Genomic DNA, 27,829 nt, shown 5'->3' with positions numbered 1-27,829 from the left:
ATAATTTCAAGTAGGATTTTTCTATTTTCTACTTTTTAATAAATGTGTCACAGAGCATTTTCTGAAAAGAACACAATGATTCTTTGATGCCTTTCAAACTATCTTTCAATAGTTCTATAACTATCACCATAGGAACTGAGGCCATTCTATCAAGCTTCTTTAATTGTTGTGTCTTCAAGTAGAATCTATCATGCTTTCATTGAGTCACTCTGGACCTAAGTTATCTAAATTATGTTCCAGCAGTTTTGCTAAAATTACATTATGAAATAGGTCCCATTGATTCTTTGAGAGGTTTCTGTTTATATTTAAACTTTGAGCGGATAACCACATTAAAACATTTTTGCAAAAGATAGTATTTGAATGAATTCCTTTCCTGATGAAAATAAAAATGTGAATTGATCTTAATTAATTTTAATGTCGGACTGTCTTTCAGCACTAAATGCAAAGGGGTTTGATTTGCTGCTTCCTCACTCTATTCCGCTGTTGCAGGGGCCTAATAATTATGGAAATATCTGTTTACAATGTAGAATCCCAAACTGAATAACTGTGGGCCTTTTATTTAATGTTTGGCCCCTCAACCTCTCTATGATAAAATGATCATCTCTGCCTTATAGTTAAAACTGTCATTAAAAATAAATGACAACAATGCATAAACTATAAATAATTGTTCGTGTTACTCTTATAACTACATGCTATTTGTTTATTTTTTTAAGTACCCATATAAAAATTAGCAGGAATCCTTTAGCTCAAATAGAATTAATTCTACAACAGGATATTATATATTTGCAGAAGTGATTTATATATTTGCTGGCATGAAATACAGTGCCATCTGTTATTTTAGACATTCAGTTGCCCATAAGGATGAAGTAAAGTAGGTGACAACGCAGCTACGCTGTAACTAACTAGTAGGTGGATAAAAGTCCATTTCTAAAGTAAGTAGGCAAAATAGCAAGTCTTAATAAGCTAACCAATTTGGGAGATCAGCACCAAGCTGGCCAATAACAGTGGTCATGTCAGTCTAAGTCAAATTTGTAACAATAGTAAGCATTTAAATTGCTTCTTATAATTTTTAAAGCACTCTTATCTAATTATAGCAACCTTATCTAATTATAACAACCACTATTATCTAATATCCAATGATTATTGGATATTAACCATTTGAACAAGAGGTGACAAGGGCTCAAAAATTTAAGTGACTTACCCAACACAGAATACAATATCTAAAATTGGAGAAGGAGCTGATATACCACATTAGTGTTTAGACATACAGTTACTTCAGGGAACCACTGGCCCAAGATTGTGGGAATAGAGAAGGATTAAGCCATTTTAATATTTAGTAAACAAATTTATAGACAGGTTAATGCTGAAACCAGATTAAGACCAGGAACTAGAAATTATGAGAGCATCTAAAAAGAAAGACAAATGTGAATGAAGAGAAACTATAGAAATCAGGTGCCCAACAAGGAGAATCAGGGTCAGAAACCAAGGCAAGGGATACAAGCAGCAACAGAGCCATAAAAAGAGCTGGAAAAGAATATTATTTTGAACCAGTGACTATAAAACCCAGGAGACCCATTTCTCATCTATGGCAAGAACTGTTTTGAAAGTATACTAGAGTTGGGACCATGAGTTTTAAGGTGTAGGGAGTTAATTAAATGGCAGAATTCTATTTTAACTGTTAGTTGAGAAAAGCAAGTCATCTTCAATAAAAGTTCTAGCTACTGTTGACTGAGCATTTTTTGCAGCCTTTTTAAAAATCCTTCTAATGATTCTATAAACTGAGTATAAATTCCAAATGTATAAATTCCTGAGATTCAGAGAGATTACATAGCCTGCTCAAGATGAGCAAACTTTGAAAAGACAGAACAAGAATTTAAAAGTAAAGTCTAAACTGAATAATTTCCCACTTCACCCAAGATTAATGAAACCTCAATTGATATTTTACGAATGTTGACTCCCAAGACTGAGCTTTTCACCACTGCCCTGTGTATTTCCTAAATCTGTTTTAAAAAGTGTAAATCTTAACATAACATACTAGTTCTCACTTGAAGTTTAAAATAAGATTTTCATTTATAAGATTAAGATATAAGATACTGGAATTAATTTTAACACTTGAGATCATATTCCATTTCTTTATGTGGAAATATTTTCTATTCATTGTCTCTCAGTACACTGGTGTTAATGACCCTGTATAATACTCTGAAACATGAATCAAGAGAGAATCCTCTTTGAGAGAAATCAAAGTTGAAGAATGGCTTTAGTTAACAGTGAAAGCTTAATCGTGGATTTGGAAAATTATCTACCCACATCATAAATTATTAATTCCAAAACTCAATAAAGTACAAGGAATTCTTATTATCCTAGTATTTTATCCAAGTCCCCATATTTATGACTCTGTATAGAGAAGTAAAACTTGCCATACAATAAAATATTCACAAGTGAACTGACTACTTATAAAATTAATCCTCCCTCAAATACTCTCTCCCCATTCCTATCTCCATCATCAATACAAGGTGCTTGAAAGATGATTTTTACATTAATTGATGATTTTAAAAGGCTCTGGGGAATGAAATCTTGGTATATTCATATGAAAATGATCCTCTTAACATAATTACATACAATTAAAGTGAAGGATGTCATATCTTAAGAGCTATCATTCTATTTTGTTTAAAATATTATACCTTTCCAAAAGTTATTACAACCTAAATGTTGTAAAATATAAGGTAAACAAATTATTTCCATGTTGTCTCAGTTTTTAGCCACTTAACATCTTTTCTCACTCTTTCTTACACAATTTTGGTCTACATATTTACTGGATTCACATTTAGAGGCCTTTTTCTTACACATACTATCTTTCGATATATGTGAATTTCTTTACTTACAAATGTTGGACTATGGCCATGTATTCTAACCACTCACAATAAATTTCCTTACAAACAGTGGTTCGGGAACAGGGAACATGCTATCTCTGAAGGTCTTTCTCCACTTTTTCTACGTGGAAAATTCTTTTGAACATTTAAGACAGTTAAAATATCACTCCTTATGAGAAGCCTTTCTACTAACCTGTGTTGACCTCTCTACTACAACCCATATAACACTAGATTAATATTCATTGTTTCAACCATTTATTCCAAACATGCTTATAGCCCCTACTATGAATCTGGTGCTGTGCTAAGGCCCTCCAAAGCAATGGTGAATAAGAGAAAGTTTCCCTGAATTCATCAAATAAAAAATTATTGTGATAAAGACTTAAACAAGTATGTAATAAAAAGAAATATTATTTACAAAAAGGGAATGACTGGTGTACATTGAAATTCTGAGAAAAGGGCATTTATGATTACTTAAAGTGACTTTTTTTTTTTTTTTTAATGAGAAGACCTTCTGGGCATAATCTAAGTAGGACAGTTGAAGACAAAAAAGTTAGTTGCTCTCTTTAAGAAAATAACAGATGCGTGTGTAAGCAGTGCAGCAAACAGCACATATGCGGTCAACTTTTACTTATAATTTCCATGAGGTTTTATTTGAAAGACAATGAAATGATATTAAACTTATTCCACAATTTTTTGACCTAGTAAATATAAACATGATTATATGGTTTCACATGAACAGTTAGTTTTCATTTGCTATCATTCTGTCAATTTACATGTCTTAGAAGTAATATTTTACACTTTTTAAATTTCTGCTTTCAGATTAACTTATATGTCTCATTGGTTGGTTTTGAATTATTTTTTTAAATAAGGTAACAGTGCTACACATGAGAAGTGGAAATACTAATTTGTAAGATACTGCACAATAACATTTATAAATTTTAAATACCATCATTATATATATAATTATAATGTCATTTTAATACGAAATTTTTATTGAGATTTTTGGTGATATGTTTATTTTGGGATAGGAGGAAGGATCGATGCTTAATACCTATGAATTTAACAAGCCCTGTAATATCTCTGAACCTTGAAATTGAAACAATGAGTTACATTCGTGCCAAATGAATATCAAATTTACGAAGTATACACACTACTATTTTGAAAAGTGCATTCTTCCTACTGGCACAAAATGATCATAGATATATAAAATATGTACAGCAGAAAAATATAAAATAAGCTCCCTGAAGACATTTATATTTTAATTTCTATGAGTCTGCAATTTTTTTGTTTTTGTCCTTAAGATCTTTTTTGAGTTGAGTATCTGTCATTTATAATCTAAGTGAGTACTGATTAACAGGAAATACACATAAGCATCTGCCCTCTTGAAACTTAAGTAATTTCTCCTGGCATTGGAAATTTATCCACAGTTTTAATAATGGAATAGAGAATCAGAAACACTTGAACCAAACTTTGTCTTTACTGGTGCAACACAGACCAACCTTCATAAATTGATTCTTCAACTCAACCAAGTTTGCGAAGATGATTGGTTAGAGAGCAGTGTGTTGAATACACTTGGCAATGCATTCAGTTTGCTTTTGAACTTCCGCTTTGCTCTCAGTTCACTCTGTATAGGGCACTGAAGTAGCTACAGATTACTCTCCAGGGCCTCTTGGTCATCAAAGAACATTTAAAGCTTTGTCAGCCTTGTTAAGAAGATAAAAACTATAACAGATGTTGTAATATTCTGTTATAATAATCCCAATCTCATCATGGTGGTGGGTGAAATAAATCATTTCCAGTTTCTCTTAGGGAGCTTTAAGTAGCTTCTAATAATTTCTTTTCCCGTCCAGGTCAACTACAGGTATGGGAGAAAATCTGATCAATAATTGGGATATAATAGTACAGTAGATTTAACAAGTTATTTTTTTCTTTCTGAGTAGATAATATTTCTTTGTGGGACATTAATCTTATAACCATAAAACTTACTCAAGTAATCAGTTTTAAATTTAAATGGTAGCCATTTACCATGTAAAAGTTTTAAACTTCCAGGTAATTAATGATGTGAAATATATAGAAACTACATTAAATTTAAATCATAAAATAGCTGTCAGCCACCTGCTTCCCATTATATCTTTGACAATATCAACTTTCTGAAAGTAAACTTTCATTCATTTTAAAAATGCTTTCTAATCTGTCTTAGTCCAATTAAAGGATAAAGCATGTGTGTACAGTTCAATATAATGCAATAATTTTCAGTTTTATTTGTTTAAGCAAAAGAGTATTTTCTCTTGAAATGCATTGATTTCAAAATAGAAAATAGAAAAAAAGAGAGATTACTTCTTTAGCTTTACTATATTATCCAATTCTGAGTGGATGGTTAAGTATGGGATTATTTTCGTAGTTATTTATAATGCAATAGAAATAATACACTTAGTAGAAAAAATTATATAGACATATAATTCTGTGAATCTCCTTGGTCTAATATAGACTTTAGGCATTTACACATTTAACTTAGATGATTATTCAGTCAATCAGCTTGTGACAGGATGGGACAAGAAAATAAGAATATCCTGAAACATGATGTATTTACTAAGGGGGAAAAATGTTTAAATTTCACCTGGAATGTGACTGGTTTCAGTTCAGAAGATACTGGAATTTATAGATTGATGTAAACATAATAGAATAGGTTTTAAATGACAAAAATGTTTAAAAATAGAAAATTATTGTAATTTCACCAATATTTAATTCTTACTGTGTAGTGTGTCAAATTTTTGAAATTACATAGCACACAGAAATGTTAAAATAGCAACTGAGAATGTCAGAGTAAGAGATTATGTAACTTAACAAAATATTTATTTTAAATTCTTCATTTTAAAGAGGAGATAAAAATGGGGGGTGGGGGACAAATAGAGCCTTATGGTGAAATAATAACTGGCATAGAATAACTAAACACATAGAGAATACAAAGAAAAATAATTGATATAAAAACACAGCATCCTTTAAAAATCTTTTCTTATAATTTAGTTTTGTTAAAAAAAAAATCAGAATCTTGTTGTAATTGACCATGTTATATCTTAACTGTCTTAAGTTAAATATAACATTTTTAAATCAAAGAAATATATAATACGTTGACAAATAACAATAATAATAACAACAAAATGCAGTTGGTCTTGTTTGGAACAGATTCTCTAGATTGGAAGAGATTTTAAAGATCACTGGGTCCTGTTACCTCTATGGCCTAAATCCACCTACATCATTCATACAAAAAACAGTCATATAAAAATTTCAATGACAAGAAGCCTGCTACACTCATTGACTGTTATAAAATCCATTCTTATACCATAATCTATCTTTGTATATATCTTCCTTGTACATCTTCATTATGCCTTTTGGGTCCACACAGAATCATGAACGTGACATTATTTCTGGTCTCAAGTTACAGAGAAAATACTAAGCTTACTTAATTCTGTAAAAGTCATTCAATAACTGAATTCTTTTTTTTTTTTTAAAGAAATCTTTTTTTTTTTTTTAATGTATAGGAAGTTGCAAACACTCTTTTTTTTTTTTTTTTTTAAATTTTATTTATTTATTTATTTTTGGCTGTGTTGGGTCTTCGTTTCTGTGCGAGGGCTTTCTCTAGTTGCGGCAAGTGGGGGCCACTCTTCATCGCAGTGCGCGGGTCTCTCACTATCGCGGCCTCTCTTGTTGCGGAGCACAGGCTCCAGACGCGCAGGCTCAGTCGTTGTGGCTCACAGGCCCAGTTGCTCCACGGCATGTGGGATCTCCCCAGACCAGGGATTGAACCCGTGTCCCCTGCATTGGCAGGCAGATTCTCAACCACTGCGCCACCAGGGAAGCCCTAACTGAATTCTTTAAAAAGTAAATATGTAAGTTCTTTTACCAATACTTTATTTTGATGCACTGTATTATGATACCTCTGAAAGCACGTGACATTTTAAATGGATATGTTGGTTGGAGAGAACACCTTTTTTTTTCCCACCTTATATTATTTCTCTAAATTGATATATACCTTTTTATTCCTTGACAAAACATGTAACTTTAACCGGATTGATATGAACTTAATTAAAGTTATATTCAGGGGACTTCCCTAGCAGTCCAGTGGTTAAGACTTCACCTCCCAATGCAGGGGGTGTGGGTTCCATCCCTGGTGGGGGAGCTTAAGATTCCACATGCCTCACGGCCAAAAAACCAGAACATAAACAACAGAAGCAATATTGTAACAAATTCAATGAAGACTTTAAAAAAAAAAAAGTTATAGTCTGAAGAAACATAAAAAAGAGAAAATAACAACAACAGAAGGGTGTTAACAAGTAGCTAATAAAACGAAAGACACTAAGTAGGACAGAAGCATTAAAAAAAGTTTTCTTTTCTTCCTGGTTCACTGGAGAAGAAATATATGCATAAATGAAGAGGCACTGATTGACTGTGATAATCAACAGTGAAGAACTTTGTTACTTGAATTCTTTTATTTATTCTGTTGATTTGCAAGTGCTAATCATCTTTTGCATTATTGTCTTATAATGGCATCCATATTTTTTAGGTTGTAAAAATCTATAAAAAGAACTGAATATGAAAAACAAGAATGATTGTCTAGTGTGTCAAGTTGTACATTTAGTAATTAAAGTAACTGAAAAGAAAGTATAATTTATTCTTTTTTAAAAGGGTCACCTTGGACAAATTACTTAATCTATATGTGCCTTGGTTTTCTCAGGTGTAACCTGGGGATAATAATAACACACAACATTGTTGGGAGAATTAAATGACTTAATATTTGTAAAGCTTAGAATAGTGCATGACACTCAGTATGAACTATGTAAGTGTTATTGAATAAACCAATATATTATTTTAAACAATATATTTATAAATTCAACAAAAAATATTCCAGTGCCTACATTGTATAAAATTTTGCGCTAAGCACAGGAGATTAAAAAACAAACAAAAAATATTGATAGAATATATGTCCACAAAAAATACCTGTCTTCAGCGTCTGGTGAGAGCACAGAATACAGGCAATTATATTTTTGTCTAATAAGTACCATAATGGAGGTGTTCAAATATTATAGGAGTTCATGGGAGTGAATTAGTGTAAAAGAATCTTGATTTTTCCAGCAATTGTGGGGATCCTTTAATTCAGAGATTTGAGAATATTCATGAATGTGTATTGTAGATTCCTCTAAAAAGCAAAGCAAAGTAGGCTCGTTCACGTTTTATAAGATGCTTTCCTAGACTTTTCACTCCTTAGAATGTCTCTTTGAAGTTTGTGCTGCCAGTGTTTGTTTTACAGAAAACTATGGTTTAGAAATACAAACAGTCTTGCCTTGTCCCAGACATGTGAGTCAGGTTTCCAAACTCTTAGTTCACAGATCTTTCTTATCAATCTGTATGATAAAATTACTGTTTGAATTCTATGTGGCATCTTCAAACATCAATTATTCAAATATTTACTATGTTAATACTGAAAGATTAACAGTGGCTATGCATTAATCAAACCTAACTTTATCTTCAGTTTGATAGAATAGAAGGTTCTACTTTCTAAATTAAAGATAATTTATTTTACCTCAAAAATAAATAAAATCAAACAATTCTCCAGTATTTTTGAGTACCTACTAGTTATTATTATCCTAAGTATTAGAGAAGATTAAAAAAAAATATTGTGTTGTAAAAGAGACTCAAGTCTAGTAGAAGAAAAAACTCTCCTTTAAAAATTAAGCAATCACATATTATGAATCGGTAATCTTGAGGAAATATCTAAAATCACAAATTCCATAGAGCATCATGTTTATTTTATAGACCTCCTCTCCTATCTTCATGACCAACTTCTTCCTCCAAGAGATATCAAATCAAGTTATTTTTTATTGTTTTTCTTGTTTGTGCCCAGAATTATTCTACCCGTTTTACATTTATATATATATATATATATATATATATATATATATATATATATATATATATATATATATATTTTTTTTTTTTTTTTTTTTTTTTTTTTTTTTTTGGCTGTGTTGGGTCTTCGGTTCGTGCGAGGGCTTTCTCTGGTTACGGCAAGTGGGGGCCACTCTTCATCGCGGTGCGGGGACCGCTCTTCATCGCGGTGCGCGGGCCTTTCACTATCGCGGCCCCTCCCGTTGCAGGGCACAGGCTCCAGACGCGCAGGCTCAGTAGTTGTGGCTCACGGGCCCAGCTGCTCCGTGGCATGTGGGATCTTCCCAGACCAGGGCTCGAACCCGTGTCCCCTGCATTAGCAGGCAGATTCTCAACCACTGCGCCACCAGGGAAGCCCCCTACATTTATATATTGAATACTTATAGAATACTTAAAACAGCCTTACAAAGCAAATGCTGTTGTCCTTATTTTATCAATGAGGATATTTGATTTCAATAAAATTAATAACTTGCTCTACATCATCTTGCTGTTAAGTAGAGATACGCTAGATTTCAAAGCTTTTGATTTTTTTGTACTAGTCTAGCTCCCCTGAGAGGGGAAAAACAGGAAACTGATATTGGGTAATATAGCCTTTGCTTATGGTATTATTAAATAATTTTAGGTTATTATCTACATTACAGAATAAATTTAATTGAAATATTTCATTTATCTGAAAACATAATTTTTCCATGGGATGATGTTAGCAGGGGCAGTTGAAAATTGGCATCATCCTTTTAATCTGTGCATAAGAGCTACTTTCACTACAATGGTGATGCACCTGCAGTCTTTTTTAGCGACCTGATAAACTGTATTTATATTACACTATAAAGAGTACAATGGTACTGTGCTGCACTGATGAACTGAAACACTTCAGTCATCAGGCTGTCCCAACTCATCTGAAAAACAGCATTTGTGTGTTCACTGTACAAAGAAGGATTTTCAGATCAGATGCATATGTTACAATAGGATTTTTTGATTGCTCTGCACAAGGGACCAGATATTATGATTCACTAAGGAGCAGAAAAAAAAAATAACAACACTCAATCAAGGGAAGCAGGTTCTCTGGGGATTTTTATTTATTTGGTATTAAAATCCACTGGTTCTTGAGTAACACATGAAGTATGAAAACAATCAACTTTCTTGAGTCTTCCTTTTTTTTAAAAATTTAATAAACCAGTGACTAATGCGACATTTTCCAATAAGGTGAACAGATACTATGACACACAGAAGGATCCTCTTACAAGAGACTCACAGTGAATGTACTCCTGCCACCAGGATGAAAGGTAGAGGGGAGAGGTTCTCAGTTGGTAGAAGAGTTTTGCTTGGCTCTAGGGCCTAGAAATGGGCACAAAAGTGGTCTCTTCAGAGGTCTCTTTCTGGGCCACTCTCCTGCAGTTCCCTTACTGAGAGAGGATGGGTATCCTTCGCCTCTGTCTCCTGGGTTTTCTCATCCCTCCAAATAGTTTACAAAAAATTTTGTGGTCTCCCTGACCAGCTCTGAGAGTTCAAGATGCTTCTGCCTTCACAGTTGGCCAACCCATCTTCACTCTCCAGATTTTCTGGGCGGATGTCAGAGTCTAGTCTGTGTTCTGCTTCAGTTTTCTCAGGCATAAATCAGCATCTGTCTTTTGTGTTTCCAATTGCAGAAAACACATTTGAAACTCTGAATGATTCTCTTGAAGACCCTTCACTAGACCTGGGATTAGAAAGTTACTCCTCCCAACTCCAACTTCTCCTAAAGCTGTGGAGGAGACTCAAATTTAGGCCACAGCTCTCTCCACAGAAATCTCTCCATTTATCTCCTCTGACAGCCCTCTCCACTGTTGAATTGAGCAAAATCACAAAACAGGTTATCGTTTCTTTTGAAAACCTGTATGGGAAGAGGGCTGTTTCATATTCATAATAGTGTCCTGATACTTGCCATGTTTATGCCCCAGTTTCATTTTTAAATGAAAATTATGTTTATCAGAAGTCTATTTAAAAAAATCCCACCAACTGGAAAAGAGATCTGCAATGCACATAGCAATTCAAGTTTGGAAATCTGAATATACAAAGAACTTCTCCAAGTAAATATAAAAGAAAGACAAATCCCCCAGTAAAGAAATGGACAAGGGATATGGATTGGCAATTTCTGGAACAGGAAACACAAATGTCCGATAAGCACTTGCAAAGATGCTCAAGATCACTAGAAAGAAGTCAATGCAAATCAAAACCACAATGAGATGCTGGTTTACACCCGTAAGGTTGGCGGAAGTATAAAACTTCACGAGGCTAAGTGTGCACAAAGGTGTGGACAATGAGGACCCCTGGAGAGTGGTTTAGTACCGTCTGTTGAAGTGAAAAATGCATGTGCCTTACAACTCTGCCATCCATTTCCAGCTGCAGGAGCCCATGAATGTTCATAGCAGAACTGTTTGTAAAGTAAACATTGCAAGCCATGTACACACCCATTCACAGGAAATTGGATAAATACATTTTGATCCATTTATATAATGGAATATTATACAGCAACAAAAATAACTAAACTAGAGCTATAAGTTAAACATTTACCAGCACACTGTTGGGTGGTAGTTGTGCCTCCTGGATCCCTCTGGCTTCTGTGGGGGAAAAAGGAGCTAACTGTTCGTGCCTAGACCCAGGACAAGAACTAGCACCTCTGTGGCGATGACCTAGGGAGGCAGATATAAGCTGAAAATGAAGAGGAGTTTCCCAACAGGCAAGGCTGGACAAGGACAGAAGAAGCTGCCCTCCGAGGGCAGGTCACTGGAGGTATGTGAGCAGGGGTTGGGCAACTGTTTCATGGGCAGTGTACCAATCATTGAAAATCAGTAAGTAGTGTAAGGGCTGGGTGGGATTAAGCTGGCCTTTAAGACACCTCTTCCACACCCAGAGGCCCTGTGGTTCTGTGATTCAGTGAGTTTGCAAGGCAAGGTCAAAGAGGACAGGACTGAACTACTAACCAAACTCCGACACATCCATGTGATGAAACACTGCTCACTAATAAACGGGTATGGACCATGGCACATGCAACAATATGGATAAATCTCAAAAACATGCTGAGTGAAAGATGCCTTGCACACGAGGACACAAACTATGTGATTCCATTTATGTCATGCCTCAGTTTCTGACTTTTTTTTTTAAATGGGAGAGTTTTAAGACACCATTCATAGATGGTAAATAAAGGCTACAGATCAAATATAGGAGGAAATTTATTGGTAAAGAATCGTAAGAATTTACGTAAGGTCCTACATGAAATTTACCTACATTTATATGCATTTTCAGTGAGAATCAATGGTAACAATTCAATTCAATCCATTCTTAAAAAATAAGACATTCTATACTAAATGATAGCATCCGTGACCTTTCGGAAGCAGCTCCATGGACCTTCCTCAGGTCAACCACATGAATCACTACATGGAGGACTTGAAACTTGGACTGAATGACAGAGTGTTTAGGTAATGCTTCATTTCCATAAAATGAAACAACAGATCACATTATTAGGAAGTTTGGATCTCTCTCTATAAAATAAAATAAAAACACAGAAATGGACAAAGAAGTAACAGAATAATTTCTCTTTCCCTTTCACCTCTATATTTCCAAATTTACAACTGTCCATAAAATCCCTTCATTTTAGATATTGAGCCATGGTATGTACAAACAGAGTGTATGCATTTCAAAAACGTATTTCTACAAAAAGCACAAAATAAAATCCATAACCAAGCGTGGAAGCTGTATTCTTTCATTCTCTTCAGATTTTGAATTGTATGTACATTTCATGAGGTGCTCATTTGCTCACATCTGTGATTTGAGAAATGTTTAGGTTTGAGTAACATGCTAAGTGTGACTGGATATATGGATATACATTTTTAATATCAGGATTTTTTTAATTTATAAAGCTTCATACTCAAAGCTTTGATCACAACATTCTATGCTTATGGTCAAATATTTGGAAATTGTATAATCTTATTGGATCACAGGGATTTTTCTATTTTTCCAGCAAATTTATCCTTTCCATGGTATTCTGAGCTACCTGTTAGACTAGACTAAAAAGTAAAGTAAAATCCACACCTTCGTTTTCTGAATTAAGGGAAACTTTAGATATGAAAATGAGAGACAAGCTCTGACTGTCTCCCACGATAATGCTCAGAATGTAGCTTTCCTTCTAAAAGATTTAGGTATTTCCTCCCTATCACTTGCTATATTTCATCCCTAATAGGAATTCATAACTGCTATTTTTTTCTTATTACAATAAATATATCTAAAATTGATAAATACATGAGAATATTTAAAAATAAATTGTCAAATATAGAAGATTTATTAATCACCAGAATATGACTAAAAGTTGGTAAGATAATATAAGTATTTCAGTCATAAAATGTTTCTTACACTCTAAAATGATATATCAATAAAATGGTATGGTATATTTAAGACCAATATTCTGGGTTTACTTTCATAAATTTATACTGATATATCAATAAACCTGACTTAACTTTAAACAATCATATGCCTGGCGAAAATCTACCTCTTACATTGGAGAAAAGGCGTCTGTTGCTTTTATACTGTGATTTACCTTTTCAAGTGCATGTTTTACCTCTTCACCTAATTACAACAGCATCAAAATACATTATCTTACATATTCTTTTGTATGTACAGTCTTATGTATTCTACAGCCCATATACTAAGATTATTGCAGTTCCTCCTAGCAAGAGATTTGATGAGTTCTAAACTACATGGACTCTGTGAGTCCTACGTTTCAAAGACTCAATTGCTTACAAATTCATCATGTGAAGTGTGTAAAATCTGAGATAAAAATTTACTTAAAGAAATAATTCCATCCTGAATTTAAAGGGAATATTAAGTATCCAAAGACAATGTCTCAACATATAGCATTCTAATATCTTAGTATTATATTGGTGGGTTATTAATTTTCCTAATGAGAAATCCAAAATACACAAAACGAATACTACATAGGGCTTTAGTAACTCCATCTATAAAAATGTGGCATGTTTATTTACCTAATATATATGTTGTGAAAAATTACAAAAATTTTATATTCTTGCCTTCATATTTTGTTTTAGGCATTGCACTGTAAGATAGATAAAGTAACTCCCACATTAAAAAGAAACAAACTATGGTTAAGAAAGCATCAAAAACTAGCCCAAGGCCTGAATTCCTAACCATCAAGTTATACTGCCTCTCAATAGCACAGCTGGATCAAATAATATGAAATAAAATTAAATAGGTGAGAAATCATTTAAAACAAGAAATGAAGATACACATGATTGTATTTTAATGTAGTATTTCAAAGTCCATAGTTTCAACATAATAAAGAATTCTGACTTTTAAAACTAATGGTGCTAATATTACTACCTATATTGAGTATCCATTGTTTTGACTTCCTTTCCCAATATCACCCATATTTTGAGTGTGGACTCACCTTTTCCCTCTCATCTCTACCCTCTGCTCCAGAGTTTGTCAAGTAACCTGGTTCTAGCCAATCAATCATCAAATATTCCTAAATACAGTGATTGCTTCAGCATAGTCATGTCAAACAAGCTAAGCTGGTCAAAGCCAATGACACTCAAATATGGGGCTCCTTTTGTTTTGATTAAAGGGAACGAGAAACCATTTCTTTCCGCTGGATTTGTTGAAAAGATAAAAACCCATCTCAGTACCTGCTGAAGGCAGTAATGACACTAGAGGAACCTCTCTGAAAATGGAAACTACAGATCAGAAAGCAGAGCAAAGAGATGCAGATGGAGAAAATGACCCTCCTTGACATTGTATGAGTACCAGACTCAACCATACTTGAGGAAATTTCTACCTCTACACTTTCAATTACATGAGCCAATAACAACCATCACCCTTGATTTTTCTGAAATCAATTTACATTGGGGCTTCTCTCATTGGCAAACAAGAGTTTTGAATTAATCACTACATCTGAATTGTGTTCTTGCGATATAGCCATACCTATCATTTAATTCTCAAAACAGCAGTGTGAGGTATGGAGGGCATATGTAATCTCCATTTGATAGATGACCACTATTTGAATGGTTTTATTAAGATCTCATTGAATATACATGTTAAAAAAAGTTTTAAAATATAAGAAGTGTATGCCGGGCTTCCCTGGTGGCGCAGTGGTTGAGAATCTGCCTGCCAATGCAGGGGACACGGGTTCGAGCCCTGGTCTGGGAAGATCCCACATGCCACGGAGCGACTAGGCCCGTTAGCCACAATTACTGAGCCTGCGCATCTGGAGTCTGTGCTCCGCAACAAGAGAGGCCGCGATAATAAGAGGCCCGCGCACCGCAATGAAGAGTGGCCCCCACTTTCCGCAACTAGAGAAAGCCCTCGCACAGACACGAAGATCCAACACAGCCATAAATAAATAAATAAAATTAAAAAAAAAAAAAAAAGAAGTGTATGCCTTCCTGGTCAGCTCAAATGGTAAGAAAAATATAACAGAGACGTTAATCAGGTAATCAATAACTAATTGAATGTGAGATGTGAGGAAAAAACACATCAAGATTTTAAGAAAAGAAAAATAATGGTCGCTTTACATAAATATGGAAATCAGAAGGAATGAAAAGCTTGCGGGGGCTAGAAGGGTCATTAATTTGGTTTAAACATACTTAATAAAAGATTCTGGTAGGACACCTAGTTAGACAAGCCTGGTCAAGAACTTTATATATTAGACTTGCATTAAGAAGAGCCTTCAGGAGAAGAACATATATCTGTAAATCATCAGTAATGTTGGTAGTTGAAGCTATGGAAGGGGCAACATAACTAACACTTTTATGGATTTTTAGATTTCAGGTCCTTTAACAATATCACTTCACATAACACTAACAATGACCCTGTAAAGATGGTGATATCACCCCATTTTTTCTGACAGATGTAGGAAAAAAAAAGACAAAGAGTTTAAGTAAAATGTCTCCAATTTCCACCTAATATGTAGAAAAGTTAAGATTTTAACCAAGATCTCTCTGACTCAGAAAAACAAAAACAATAACAAAACCTATAGAAATGAATGAATGATCCTATTGAGGGAGAGTGTTTAAATGAGAAAGTAGATTCAGAGAATACAGAGGAGTATCAGAGTGAATGTACGGTAACAGGAAGAAAAAGAACAGCCAGTTAACAAATGCTGTCTACTTCAATCTATACCTCAGAATAAAGAAGAATGAATATTTATGAAGTATCTAAGACTGGAAAAAAGACATTTTATGTAAACAAATAATACTATTCGCCAGTTTTGAATAGAGTCACTGAAAGATAATTAAGAGAATTTAAGATCCAATTTACAAATATAAACATACATACACTGCAAAAAATGCATTTGAGTTTTCTAATATAATTCAATTGTCACATATGAGCTGTAATTTTCTTCCTATTAGACAAAAAAGGCTTTTGGAACTGAAAAATTAGACTGTATTAAGAGTAGTTGAATTGTTTTCACTTTTAGATTGTATTAAAACTGAATTACAATCATTACTTTCTGAATTGGTTAGTATTTCTTTCCTCTATGATGAGAATATTAATACTATCTTCATGCCATCAAATATACACATTGCTCTATTTGACTTTGACATTACCGAATGTAACATTAAGGGATTTTCTAATTGATTTTCACAAAGAGTATCAGACATTATTATGTTCCAGAAAACTCAGTCTTAGCAGCTTATCCAGTAGAAAGACATCAAGAAACAAACAAGTATGATACAGTTAATCTAATGGGGGAAAATAGTAGGTACCACAAGGTAACTCCTACTGCAGCCAGCAATCCTTGGCAACACCATACATCTCCTAGTCTCCTACCCAAGACCTTAAAGCAAGCATCGCACTACTTTGACTGGAAAATCATCAGTAGGTTTTCCCTTTTAATTTACTTAATACATAACTAGAAATAATCCTAGTTTATTTGATATTTTAAGTCCATGTACCTTACATTTGCTATTATGAATTTAATTATTTGGCCATTATAAGAAAAAAATCTATTATTTATTCAATATAAGATCAAATTTAAATTTAAATGAAGCTTGATCTGTTTAAATGGAAAAAAATATGGAAACATTAAATAGTATAAAGTTAAAAATAACTTTCATTCCTTATAAAGTACAAACCAACTTAAGGCTAAGAAATTTATATTTAAAAGTGATCATATTTTAGAGCATTAAAGACTACAACTATAAAATAAGGAATCCAAGAACAGTACATCCATAATCACAGTCAGTGTTAAGGAAATGAAGGGCTTCAGTCTACTTACTCACATCACTGAGATGAGGTAACAAAATGAAACTTGAAAGGCATATAGTTCAAACACACAAAGTCAGAAGACAGAAGTTATTCATTGAGGCATTATTAGGATAAGTTGATTTTTTTAAATGTGCAAAATTTATTTCTGTTCTCTCAATATACTAATATTAATACATTCATTATAAAGCACAATTTTTGAGTGACCAAATTCTGATCAGTTATCTAACCAGTAAGTTTTACAAAACTCTGAAAAATCAAATGAACAACTTACTGTTTTGAAGGCTCAGGAAATTTTAGTTCTTCTCTTTTCTTCATCTCTATTGTTGGGTCCATAGGAGTGAGAACTACAGCAGCACATGAGACCACAGAGTGGTATGAATCCTCCCGGCAAACTGTTTTATTAGAAATAATAATTGTACATGTCACAATTATTTCTTGACTGTTCTCTCTTTTTTATTTTCAGTCAAATGAAAGATAATTCAACTAAAACATTAATTGCCATTAAATTATCTTTAATTATCATTTTCTAGTCTGTCTTTCCACTCACTAGCTGTATGACCTTAGGCACCTTTTCTTTTCTTTTTTTTAAGCCACACAGTGGAAAAGGTGTTGCCCACACTTTATAATCCTTCATTTGAAAAAAGCTTTTCATTGAAGAATAAGAAGTGCACTAATTACACACAGTTAATCTCCACAAATCACTACACAAATAAGAGATGTTCATCATGACCAGTGACACACACCTTGCTTCTTTCAAAGTCTGTCAAGGATTGGTCACTATGCATCTGTTACTCAGTTTTAGCAAAGACATCAAAGTGTATAGCTGCATTGCTTCCTTCTCTCCCAGTGTTAAACCCACGTGACATTTTACAAAAATGGATAATCTAATGAAGGAATTTGCCAAAAGAAATGAAAGTGCAGCAAAGAAATAAAAACTGATAGTACTGGAAGTGATATTTGAATTGATTATAAATGAATGACAAATAATCACTGATCTAAGTACTCATTTCAAGAACCATGACTGGGACAACAATGTAGAAAGAGGCAAATACTAAAGATGACAGCACACATTAGTGAAAGACAGTACAAAAAATACAATAGGACCATGCAAGTCACTGAGAAGTGTGGGCCCATGATCTCAAAGAGAAAGAGGTGTAAGAAATGATCCCAATGTTCTTCAATTTTCCCCTGAAAGTATCTGCTGAATTATTAATCTGCTTAGCATGAGAGTCTCAGATAAAATAGATGACCACTAAAAGCAGAGCTGGATTTAAAACAATCTTGTGGCACTCAAGAGGCAAAGATTACTGCGCAGTATGTGTCAAAGAGGTGGAGCAGTGGTTTCCTCATCATCTCTCCAATGCCATCAAAAGATTTTTTTTAATTTAATTTTCTCTACTTCTTTTTGGCATGAGCTTTGAGTCTAAAACAAACAAATCCTTCATAGCTGGGAGAAGAAAACTCTATTATATTTTAAATTTCCACTGTGCCTTAAACACTGCTAATGATGAAACAGACTAAGAATAAGAATTACTGATTCATTTCTCAAGGATAGCATTCACTTATTCAATAAATATTGAGTGAACTAACTGGTATGTTCCAAGAAATATGCTTAATGGTAGGATTCTCCTGTGGACAAGAAAGAAATGTCTTCCCTTCCCCCAAGTTTTAATGAAGTTTTAATTTCTTCTAGAGATATTTCTCAAATACTAGGGCAAAAAACTTCTGACCAGATGAAAACATTTACCTAGATCTCTATGAGGGAAAACAGAGCTAAGTTGTTTTTTATTTAAAAGGAAAAGAGAGAATGAGCAGGGAAAATGCTCTAAGTAAACAATATTTTTTTTTCAAAAATAGGGATCATTTGTTTACTTAAGGTAATATGAGTATTAATACTTAATTTTCATGATACAGAGGTTGAAACAATTGACATTGAATTCAAAGGTACTGCAGTTAAAAAAATCAATGACTAAGTCAATAAGAAAATAAGCCCCTTTAATTTTTACATGATGAAAGTGACAATTAATGGACCTGTCTAAAGATGGATGGTTGGGAGCTCCATGCAAATGACTGAGTTTTTATATTAAGCTGAAATTAAATCACACTCAAGTTTTAATATCTTTAAATTGCATTTATCACAAAATACAAGAATTAGTGTAATAAATGTAAGTTAGGCAAATAAGTAATAGAGAATTTATAACTTCAAAAGAAGTGAATAGTATAATAAAAGGGAAGTACAGATTTTTCAAAACAAAGAATATGCCTAGGCTGTCCTTTCTGAGGCAGAAAGAAAAAAAGAAATAAAAGAAACCTTAGCAATATGTCACTGAGAAGAGAAAGGATTTCTGAGGGTCAAAAGAGTAATGGGTATTCATGTGATCACTATATTCTGATATATCAAAAGTTGTTCTTCCAAACCATGGTCCACATTTAAAAAGTAAACAATAACCTTATATCACAGTGGCCATGATGTGAACTACTCTGTAGAGTAATTTGGTTATCATAGGAGTTGTTGAATATTATTATCATATTTTACCATGCCATGAATGCATAGATTACTTTTGAAGAATCATAGGAATATTACTAACTAAAGGGGAAAACACTATATTTGCCATTAAAAGAAACCTTTATGATACAGATTAAAAGGAAATTTCAAGTTTGAAAAGGACCTCCAAAGTTAGTGGATTTTAAACATTTGCTTTTTGGGAAAAGATCATAAACTTTTGTTGCCCTAGAGCATTTTACAAAAGGACATGGATGTCAGCGAGAAAGGAGACAGTCTATATATCAAAATGATATTTATTTAATCTCCCTGATAAAACGCCTTACAAATTTCTATTTAAGCAGAGAGAAATTTAAATATTTCTGATACAAATACTGAATTATTGGTAGACTCTGAAAGGAAATTACACTATAAGATCAATGAAAGTAAAATGCGAATCATAACTGTTAGCCAACATAAGTCTCTACCTTACCACTTCACTAATAAGGCAATGAGTACATTTTTAAACATGTTAGAGATACGACAAGAAAACAATACACAATTTTTATGGAATAGTATTGCTCATGTTTTTTCACATTTGTAGGATTAAGTAGACAAATTTTTACAAAAAGTATTGGAGTAAGATAAGTTAATATGGTTTGCTAATTATGTTGAACTTTATGAAATAAGGCCAATTTTTCTCATAATTGTGAAAAATTGGTTATATACTATACCATTTTAAAGGTAAACATATAAAAATTACTGCAGGAGTTAAAGTTTGGGTTATTCAACAGCAGTTGATTTCATTTTCTTCTTTATAGTCTTTAGTGTTTTCCAAATTTCCTATAGTGATCTTTTCTTACTTTTATAAACAAGAACAATAAAACATGCGTTAAAATATAGTCATGAGAACAGAGTAGATGAACAGATGTGCGAAATACTGATTTTGGCCTCAAAACAGTATAACTTCTTGAAAATCCTTCAGGAAAACTATTTTTCTAATTTAGCCAGATTAAATTTAATCTCATTTTCTGAATATTTTCTCCTTCTTCCTCCTTCTCCCCCCACAAAAGATCACTTTTTCAGAAGACATTGTAAATGACTAGACTAGTTGATCATTCTAAAACTATTAAAAGGACAATACTTATTTCATAGATTCCCCTCAAATCCATCTATTACCATACAACCAGGGGCTTTTGATTTTTTAATCTAAGGGGTTGAATCATGGTGGCATGCTTAGGGACTGTCAAAATTGTAGGAACCCTGGCTTGAGGCAAGGATGATTTCTGTACTTTCCAAATTACATCAAGTATAAATGGCTCACCATTCAGATTTAACTCTTATGATGGGAAAAATTGGCTTTAAAAATGAAACAAACAGGAACTCCCAACTTTTCATTACTCACATTATTTAATTGTACTTATAAAGTTAGCTTTAAAAATGTATGAAAACTTTATTAACTTCTAAATTTTAAAAAGGAACAGCAGATAATTATTTCATAATGTAACTTAAAAAGCATGAGCCAGTGTCAAGGCACTGCATATTCAAGTAGGTTTCCAGCATCCATGAGTTGAAAAAAATCAATACATTTTCCACTACTGCTTCCAACCAAAGATGCAAATAATAATTTGAGGCATTAACCTACAAATTTATATGCTAAATTTGCTCTTCTGTGAAAAGAATTGTTGTTGGAAACGTACTTCATGAAGTGCAGACAATTTCATCACAGGCTTCTAATACTAGGAATGTCAGAGGACAGCTGACTGAAAAATTAAAGTCCCCATTTCTTGCTGGACAGATAGAGCCTTTTTGCCAAGATTGGGGTCACTAATCGGGGTATTCTGAGAAGGTTGCATATCGAACTGCTAGGACTACATCCAGAGGAGGTCAGTTGTCAGCAACCATCAGTTACTATGAAAAGAATGATTCCAACATGATAAACTGACAATTGACTATGAGATTATACAAGTAGGGTTTTAAAATGAAGGAAAATGCTTGAGAGTCCAAGAATTACTTACCCTAAGTTTTTGTTCTAAGCACTGCTCTCACTTATTTCTAGGTAGAGTATATGAACACTAAAAATGATCAAACCTACTGGACCCCTAAGTCCAAAATCTGTAAAACGTGGGACAGAGTAGAAATCATTTCTAGGTTTAACACTGAGTAGTCTGACTTTGCCCTGTAACCTTTTATTATATCACAAAGAATATGCTATTACATGAAATGACTCTCCATTATTACAAAATGTTTCTTGCACACTCATAATAAACTGAGATGCAAAACCTAAACATTGAAATTTTAAGTTGCTCCTTCTCTTCAGTTTTGTATATCAAAACTATTTCATTTAATTACTGAACTTCTATCTTCATTTGGTCTTTTAATTTATAAAATCAATTTTGAAGCATCAAAAAGCAATATATTTTAATAAATGTTCACAAAAATGCCAAAGATTTATTAGGAGAGGCATGTTTCTCTTTCATGCAAAATTAAAACATTCAAATTACTGAAGGTTCCTAGAGCACAGTTAACTTATAAGTATCATTTATAAGTATTATACATTTGAAGTCCCGACTCTAACTCATCAGAATAGTTTACTATCAATGAGCAAATTGTAAGCTTAAAAGAAAAGAATTTGCTTTATGACTTGGAAGTGTTCACTTTTCTATTTTTTCCAAATATCCAGGATCCAGGTATTTACCACATAACAACCCACCAGTAAAGCTTAACTCACCGAAAGGCTAACATTTGTTTAACGAATGCTTAAAGAGCATTACGTGGGACTTCCCTGATGGTGCAGTGGTTAAGAATCCGTCTGCCAATGAGGGAACATGGGTTCGAGTCGTGGTCTGGGAAGATCCCACACGCTGCAGAGCAACTAAGCCCGTGCACCACAACTACTGAGCCTGCGCTCTAGAGCTCACGTGCCACAACTACGGACGCCTGCACGCCTAGAGCCCGTGCTCCGCAACAAAAGAAGCCACCGCAATGAGAAGCCCATGCACCGCAAGGAAGAGTAGCCCCTGCTCGCCTCAACTAGAGAAAGCCCGCGCACCACAACAAAGACCCAACACAGCCAAAAATAAATAAATAAAAATAAATTTTAAAAAATTTAAAAAATTTTAAGAAAGAACATTATGTGGTAGGCTTAGTTCTGTGTATTAACTGTGCATTTATGCTTAGAATATTGTCTTTACCCCTCAGAAAAATTCTATACAGTAAGTACTATTATTATCCCCATTTGTACACTGTTTAACATCACACAGCTAGGGAGGTGCAAAACCAGAATTCAATCAATTTGCCTCTAGTCCCCATAATACTGACCATACTTCATGTTGATTCTCATTTAAATAAAATTCATCAAGTGTTCTGAAATAGAGTAAATTTAACAGTTGACCGTTTTCAATCATGCTTCTATTCAATAATATTCTTACATCTGAATTCTTTATCCTAAGAAAACTGTATAATCATTAGGCAATTTGCCTCAGAACATAATTTTGACTCATCATACAAATGCTCTAGCTCCAAACTCTGCCCTTCAAAATGACCGACAACAATTGTTTTACTATTGCTCCACTGGAGAATGAGTGTCAAGTGTCAAGATGAAACCCATCATTAGATACATTTATCTATGATAAAGACATATAATTTAGAAAAATTTATTTTTTCAAAATTATTTGTAATCAGTTGCTGTTGATCTTTCTTGCCCAGCACGTTACAGGGCCTTGAGCTACATTAATGAATTTAAATGACAAAAATACATGCTTTTGTGGAATATATCTTCTAACGGAATAGATTCTCAAATCAAATTTACCTCTCTGTAGTTTTTTCTTAAGAGTAAAATATGAATAATAATATCTTCTTAGGTTGTTCTGAGGATGAAATGAATTAATGCCTGTGAAGTGCTGAGGATAATGCTAGAGAAATGGTAAAGAAGTTTTAAAATGTTACCACATATTATTACTTATAACTAACAACTTCTGATTTTTTTGATACACCAGACTCCAGTTATTCAATCAAACACTAATGTAGATGTGCTGTGAAGATGTTTTGTAGATATGATTACAGTCCATTACAGTTGACTTTAAGTAAGGGAGACTATATGGTAGATAATCTGGGTGGGCCTTATTCAATTGGCAGTTGAAAAGCCTTAAGAACAACTGAGGCTTCTTGATGAAGTTTAAAATTCTGCCCATGTAAAGAATTCCAGCCTGCCCTTCCTGATGGTGTGCTCTCCAGGTTTTGCTTCTGCCCAGCCAGTCGCCACAATCACATAAGCCAGTCTACCAGTTCTCTTTCTCTGGTTGAGAAATACACCAGTCAACAAAGGCATTTTGGTATTACATTCGATTTTGGGTGAACCTCTAAGTATTTTCTTTGAATTAACGTCCTTAACACAGTGCTTATAAAAGCCTCTTCTGATGAAATAATAATAGTCCAGAATTGAAAAAGAAATTGAAAATAAGCAGATAAAATGCAAGTCATTGTATCATGCCTATGAATAAACACACATTCCGCAAAAGCAGGTCCACATATTCATTACATTAGTGGCATTCACTGAGCTATACCATGTCTATGCATTGTAATAGGTACTGGACTGATAAAGGTAAAAGACAAAGTATTTGCCAAAGTGGAAAATAGTGTAGTCGGAAAATAATACCATATAGGAAGTGCTAACATAGAAGCCAGCCAGGTAAAGTAATCAGCAGGATTGTAATAGTAGTATTGCTGCTATCTTGTTCACTCCTTGTCACTTAGTTCTTACTTATATATAACTTATATGTTATGGATATATAATACAAAGAAGCCCTCAATAAATATTTGTCCAGTGAATGAGAGATAAAGAAAAATGAAGTGAGGCATTAGGGAAAAGGAAAGGTGCTAGCCAAGCACAGAGAAAAGTGCTAAAAAGCAATGAGATATGAGAAAATGTTATTGAAAAATTCAAATAATTCAATGTGGCAGGGGTCTAGACGAGAGCAAGAAGTTGCCGAACAGCGATGTAGATTATTGTCAATACCTTAAGGACCTTCTAAGCATCTCTAAAATATTATTACTATCTGATTCTGAAGTTAATGGAGATGTGCTACCAATCATTTCAACATGATCAGCTTTAAATAGCCTGGGCAATATCTAAGTGCAGGAACAAGATAGGGTGAGACCACTGACAATGCTACTGAAATAAACGAAGTGAGAAATGGTGAGGACTTCCAGTCACTGAAAGCAGCAGTGCCATGGAAAGGAGGGAAAAAAATTAAGGCTGCAGAGTATTCAGAAATGTTAAACTTCTCTTTCAAATGCATAATCACAGTTTATATTTACTTGCTCCTTTATTAAAATGAAACACAATTCTCAGTATACTACAAAAAGGAAAATATAGTGAAAGCATGGATGGATGAGAAAAAAGAATTGGCAAAAGCCAGAGGAAAAGACTTTCAAATTAATTTAGAGGTAACTTAAATAATAATTAAAATTTTAAAAAATATCTTGTACAACCATATTGTGTAAGGATAATATCATCTTGGGATATTTTTAAAGATCTGAAAGAATTGCATAGAAATTGTTAATATCCTGAAGTAAAAACTGATTAGAGAAAAAGTATATATAGAAATAGACATGAAAATAACTATATCCTGGAAACTCTGGATGAAACTATAAAATGTAAAAAGCAACATTAAATTTAGTCAGGCTTATCCCACATTATCCAGTAAATTCTGGTACTTTTGTTGTGGTGTACAATAGTAACCATTCATCTTGTAACACGTTTGGACAGTTATCAGATTTACTGTAAAATTTTGTTCCTTGAAATTTCATGTTTTTAACCAATCCAATCTCAATTTATTTCTTGCCTCAGCTTTTGAATAGCTATTTTCACAAATCTTTACATTGTGCAAATATTTTTTGGAATAAAATGGAAACCTCATGAGTGACAGACAAAAATAGAACAATGTAAAATTGTGAATTCAGTTTGTAAGGTTACCTATTTTATTATTATAACTCAAGCACTAATATGTTTGGGGCAGGCAAAAATGCATCCTTGACACATCAAATGCAAGTGGAAATAGCCAGTGGCTTTCTTGAATGCTGATCATGAACAAGCATTTATAAACTCCTGCTGACTCCCTCTTCTCTCCTGACTGCAGAGTAAGAAATTTATGTATAGTGTAATTTTATTTTAATAAACAGAAAAATATTATCTCATGGATGTTATAGGCTAAACAGTGTCCCACCCCCCCAAATTCCTATTGGAGAATCCCCAGTACCTCCGAATGTAACTGTATATGGAGAAAGGGTCTTTAAATATGTAATTCAGTTAAAATGAAGTCATCAGGGTGAGCCCTAATCCAATATGACTTGTGTCCTTATAAGAAGAGATTAGGACTCAGGCACACACAGAGGGATGATCAAGGGTAGACAGATAGAGAAGATAGCCGTCTAAAAGCCAAGGAGAGAGGCTTCAGAAAAAAAATCAAATCTATAGACACCTCAAACTCAAAATTCTAGCTTCAAGAACTGTGAGAAAATAAATTTCTGTTAAGCCACCCAGTCTGTGGTGCTCGGTTATGGCAGCACTACTAAACTAATACAATGGTCACTTTAGGAATAGGACTCGAGAATTACTTGTACTAATATTAATAATTAAATAAACCATAAATAAAGTAAAGGATATTCAGTCTGAAATCTCACCTAATGACTGAATCCATATCACTCCTACTACTATCCTTTTCCATTCCAAATTCTCTGACATGTCCATTCAGGCCATTCAGCGGATGCTTCAACAATTCTAATTTTGAGAAGTTATTACTTTGTCATTCTGGCTGCCTTCTTCCAAATGTGATCTAGATTGTTAGTTTATTTAAAAATATATTGTACAGAGTTTGTGTTTATGAACACATATGCGTAGATAGTACATATATAAATATTTTATATAATACACATATTACATACATATACATTTTATACACATTTATACACATATATAGAGAGTACTGGAAAGAATAAAGTCATAAACAACTATTACTGCTTTCTGATAACTTAGGTATTAAAAAAATTATCAGCATTCCTTCATCTGTACTGCCATCATTTAGAGTATAAAACCCTAGATTATGTACTCTCCAGGTTTCCACAGAAGGCTATATCCAGGGACAATAGTAGCACTAGAGGTCTGTGAAGTCTGTCATCCATCGCACAGATTCCACATGTAATGTTACAATGACATCATCATCTGTGGTTTACTGCTTCCGACTAATTCAAGTAGAAGTTACATTGTTCATTAAAGTTTCCATGTTCAAGTTTGCAGGACTGTTAAAACACATTACGGCAGAATGTCTTTTCTAAAGATGGCCACATTAATATATATCCCATCCTGCTAGTTTTTGACATTCTGCTTGAGTGGTGGGGTTTCAGTTCCTTCCCTTTGAACCTTTGCGACTGCTTTGACTAAAAGAATGTGGTGGAAGTGATGCCCTGTGACTTTCAAGGCTAGGTCACAGATGGCACTGTGCCTTCTGTCTGGCTCTCTCTTGCGACACTGGCGTCTGGGACCCAGCTGCCATGTTGAAAGGAATCTAAGTCCACATGGATGTTCTGGCCCACAGTTGCCAGGCATCACTGATCACTGAATGTGAGTGAAAGGGCATTTATTTTGGTTGAGGCCTTGAACATCACACAGCAGAGGAAAAATCTTCCTGCTGCACGCTGTCTGAATTCCAAAATCGTGAACTATGAATGACGTTTGGTGTTTTAAGCCATTAAGATTTAGGAAAATTTGTTACACAGCAATAAACAATACATTCATAAAGAGCACTTATATAACTAATGACAAATAGATTTTCATGCCCCTGGACAGGTTTTCATTAAAAGTGTTACCTCAGTGATACAGAAAAAATTCTTGACATAAGTGCCACAAAAACTTGTCCACATGTTAGTGTGTTTAAAATTTATAAATGAAAATTATAAGGGACTAACTGATAGTTAAAATTCTCATTCAGCACTTGTCTATGACTCAACACTATGGAAACAAAAAATATTAACAGCAATATATATATTTACATATATATTCAATTCACTTAGAGAAAAAAAAAAGTCTGGTAAATGTGCTGAATTTCCCAGTTATGTCTCTCATTTCAAAGTCGAAAGAGCCTTGGAGCTATCCTTGGAGCAATTTCACTATAGCAAGTACAGACAAATAAGTATCTGCTCTACCACCTAAATAATTCTTTGTGAATTTTCCAGGCATAAGATGAAATCATAGCTGTTATCCATTCTGGGAAAATGTGAA

The 27,829-nt window shown here is 33.6% G+C and overlaps 1 protein-coding gene across 4 annotated transcripts in view; it reads right to left on the bottom strand.

Moving 5' to 3' along the window:
* CCSER1 (coiled-coil serine rich protein 1) overlaps positions 1-27,829 on the bottom strand; it is a 1,332,111-nt gene that overhangs the window by 1,006,744 nt on the left and 297,538 nt on the right. For all 4 annotated transcript variants that reach the window (XM_057546975.1, XM_057546973.1, XM_057546976.1 and 1 more), the window contains exon 5: positions 17,341-17,461. In XM_057546975.1, the coding sequence (XP_057402958.1) occupies positions 17,341-17,461 (121 nt within the window). The remainder of the gene's footprint in view (positions 1-17,340; positions 17,462-27,829) is intronic.

This window comes from Balaenoptera acutorostrata, chromosome 5, assembly GCF_949987535.1.
Source record: "Balaenoptera acutorostrata chromosome 5, mBalAcu1.1, whole genome shotgun sequence".
Lineage (NCBI taxonomy): Eukaryota > Metazoa > Chordata > Mammalia > Artiodactyla > Balaenopteridae > Balaenoptera > Balaenoptera acutorostrata.
This window is presented reverse-complemented; position numbering and strand designations above follow the sequence as displayed.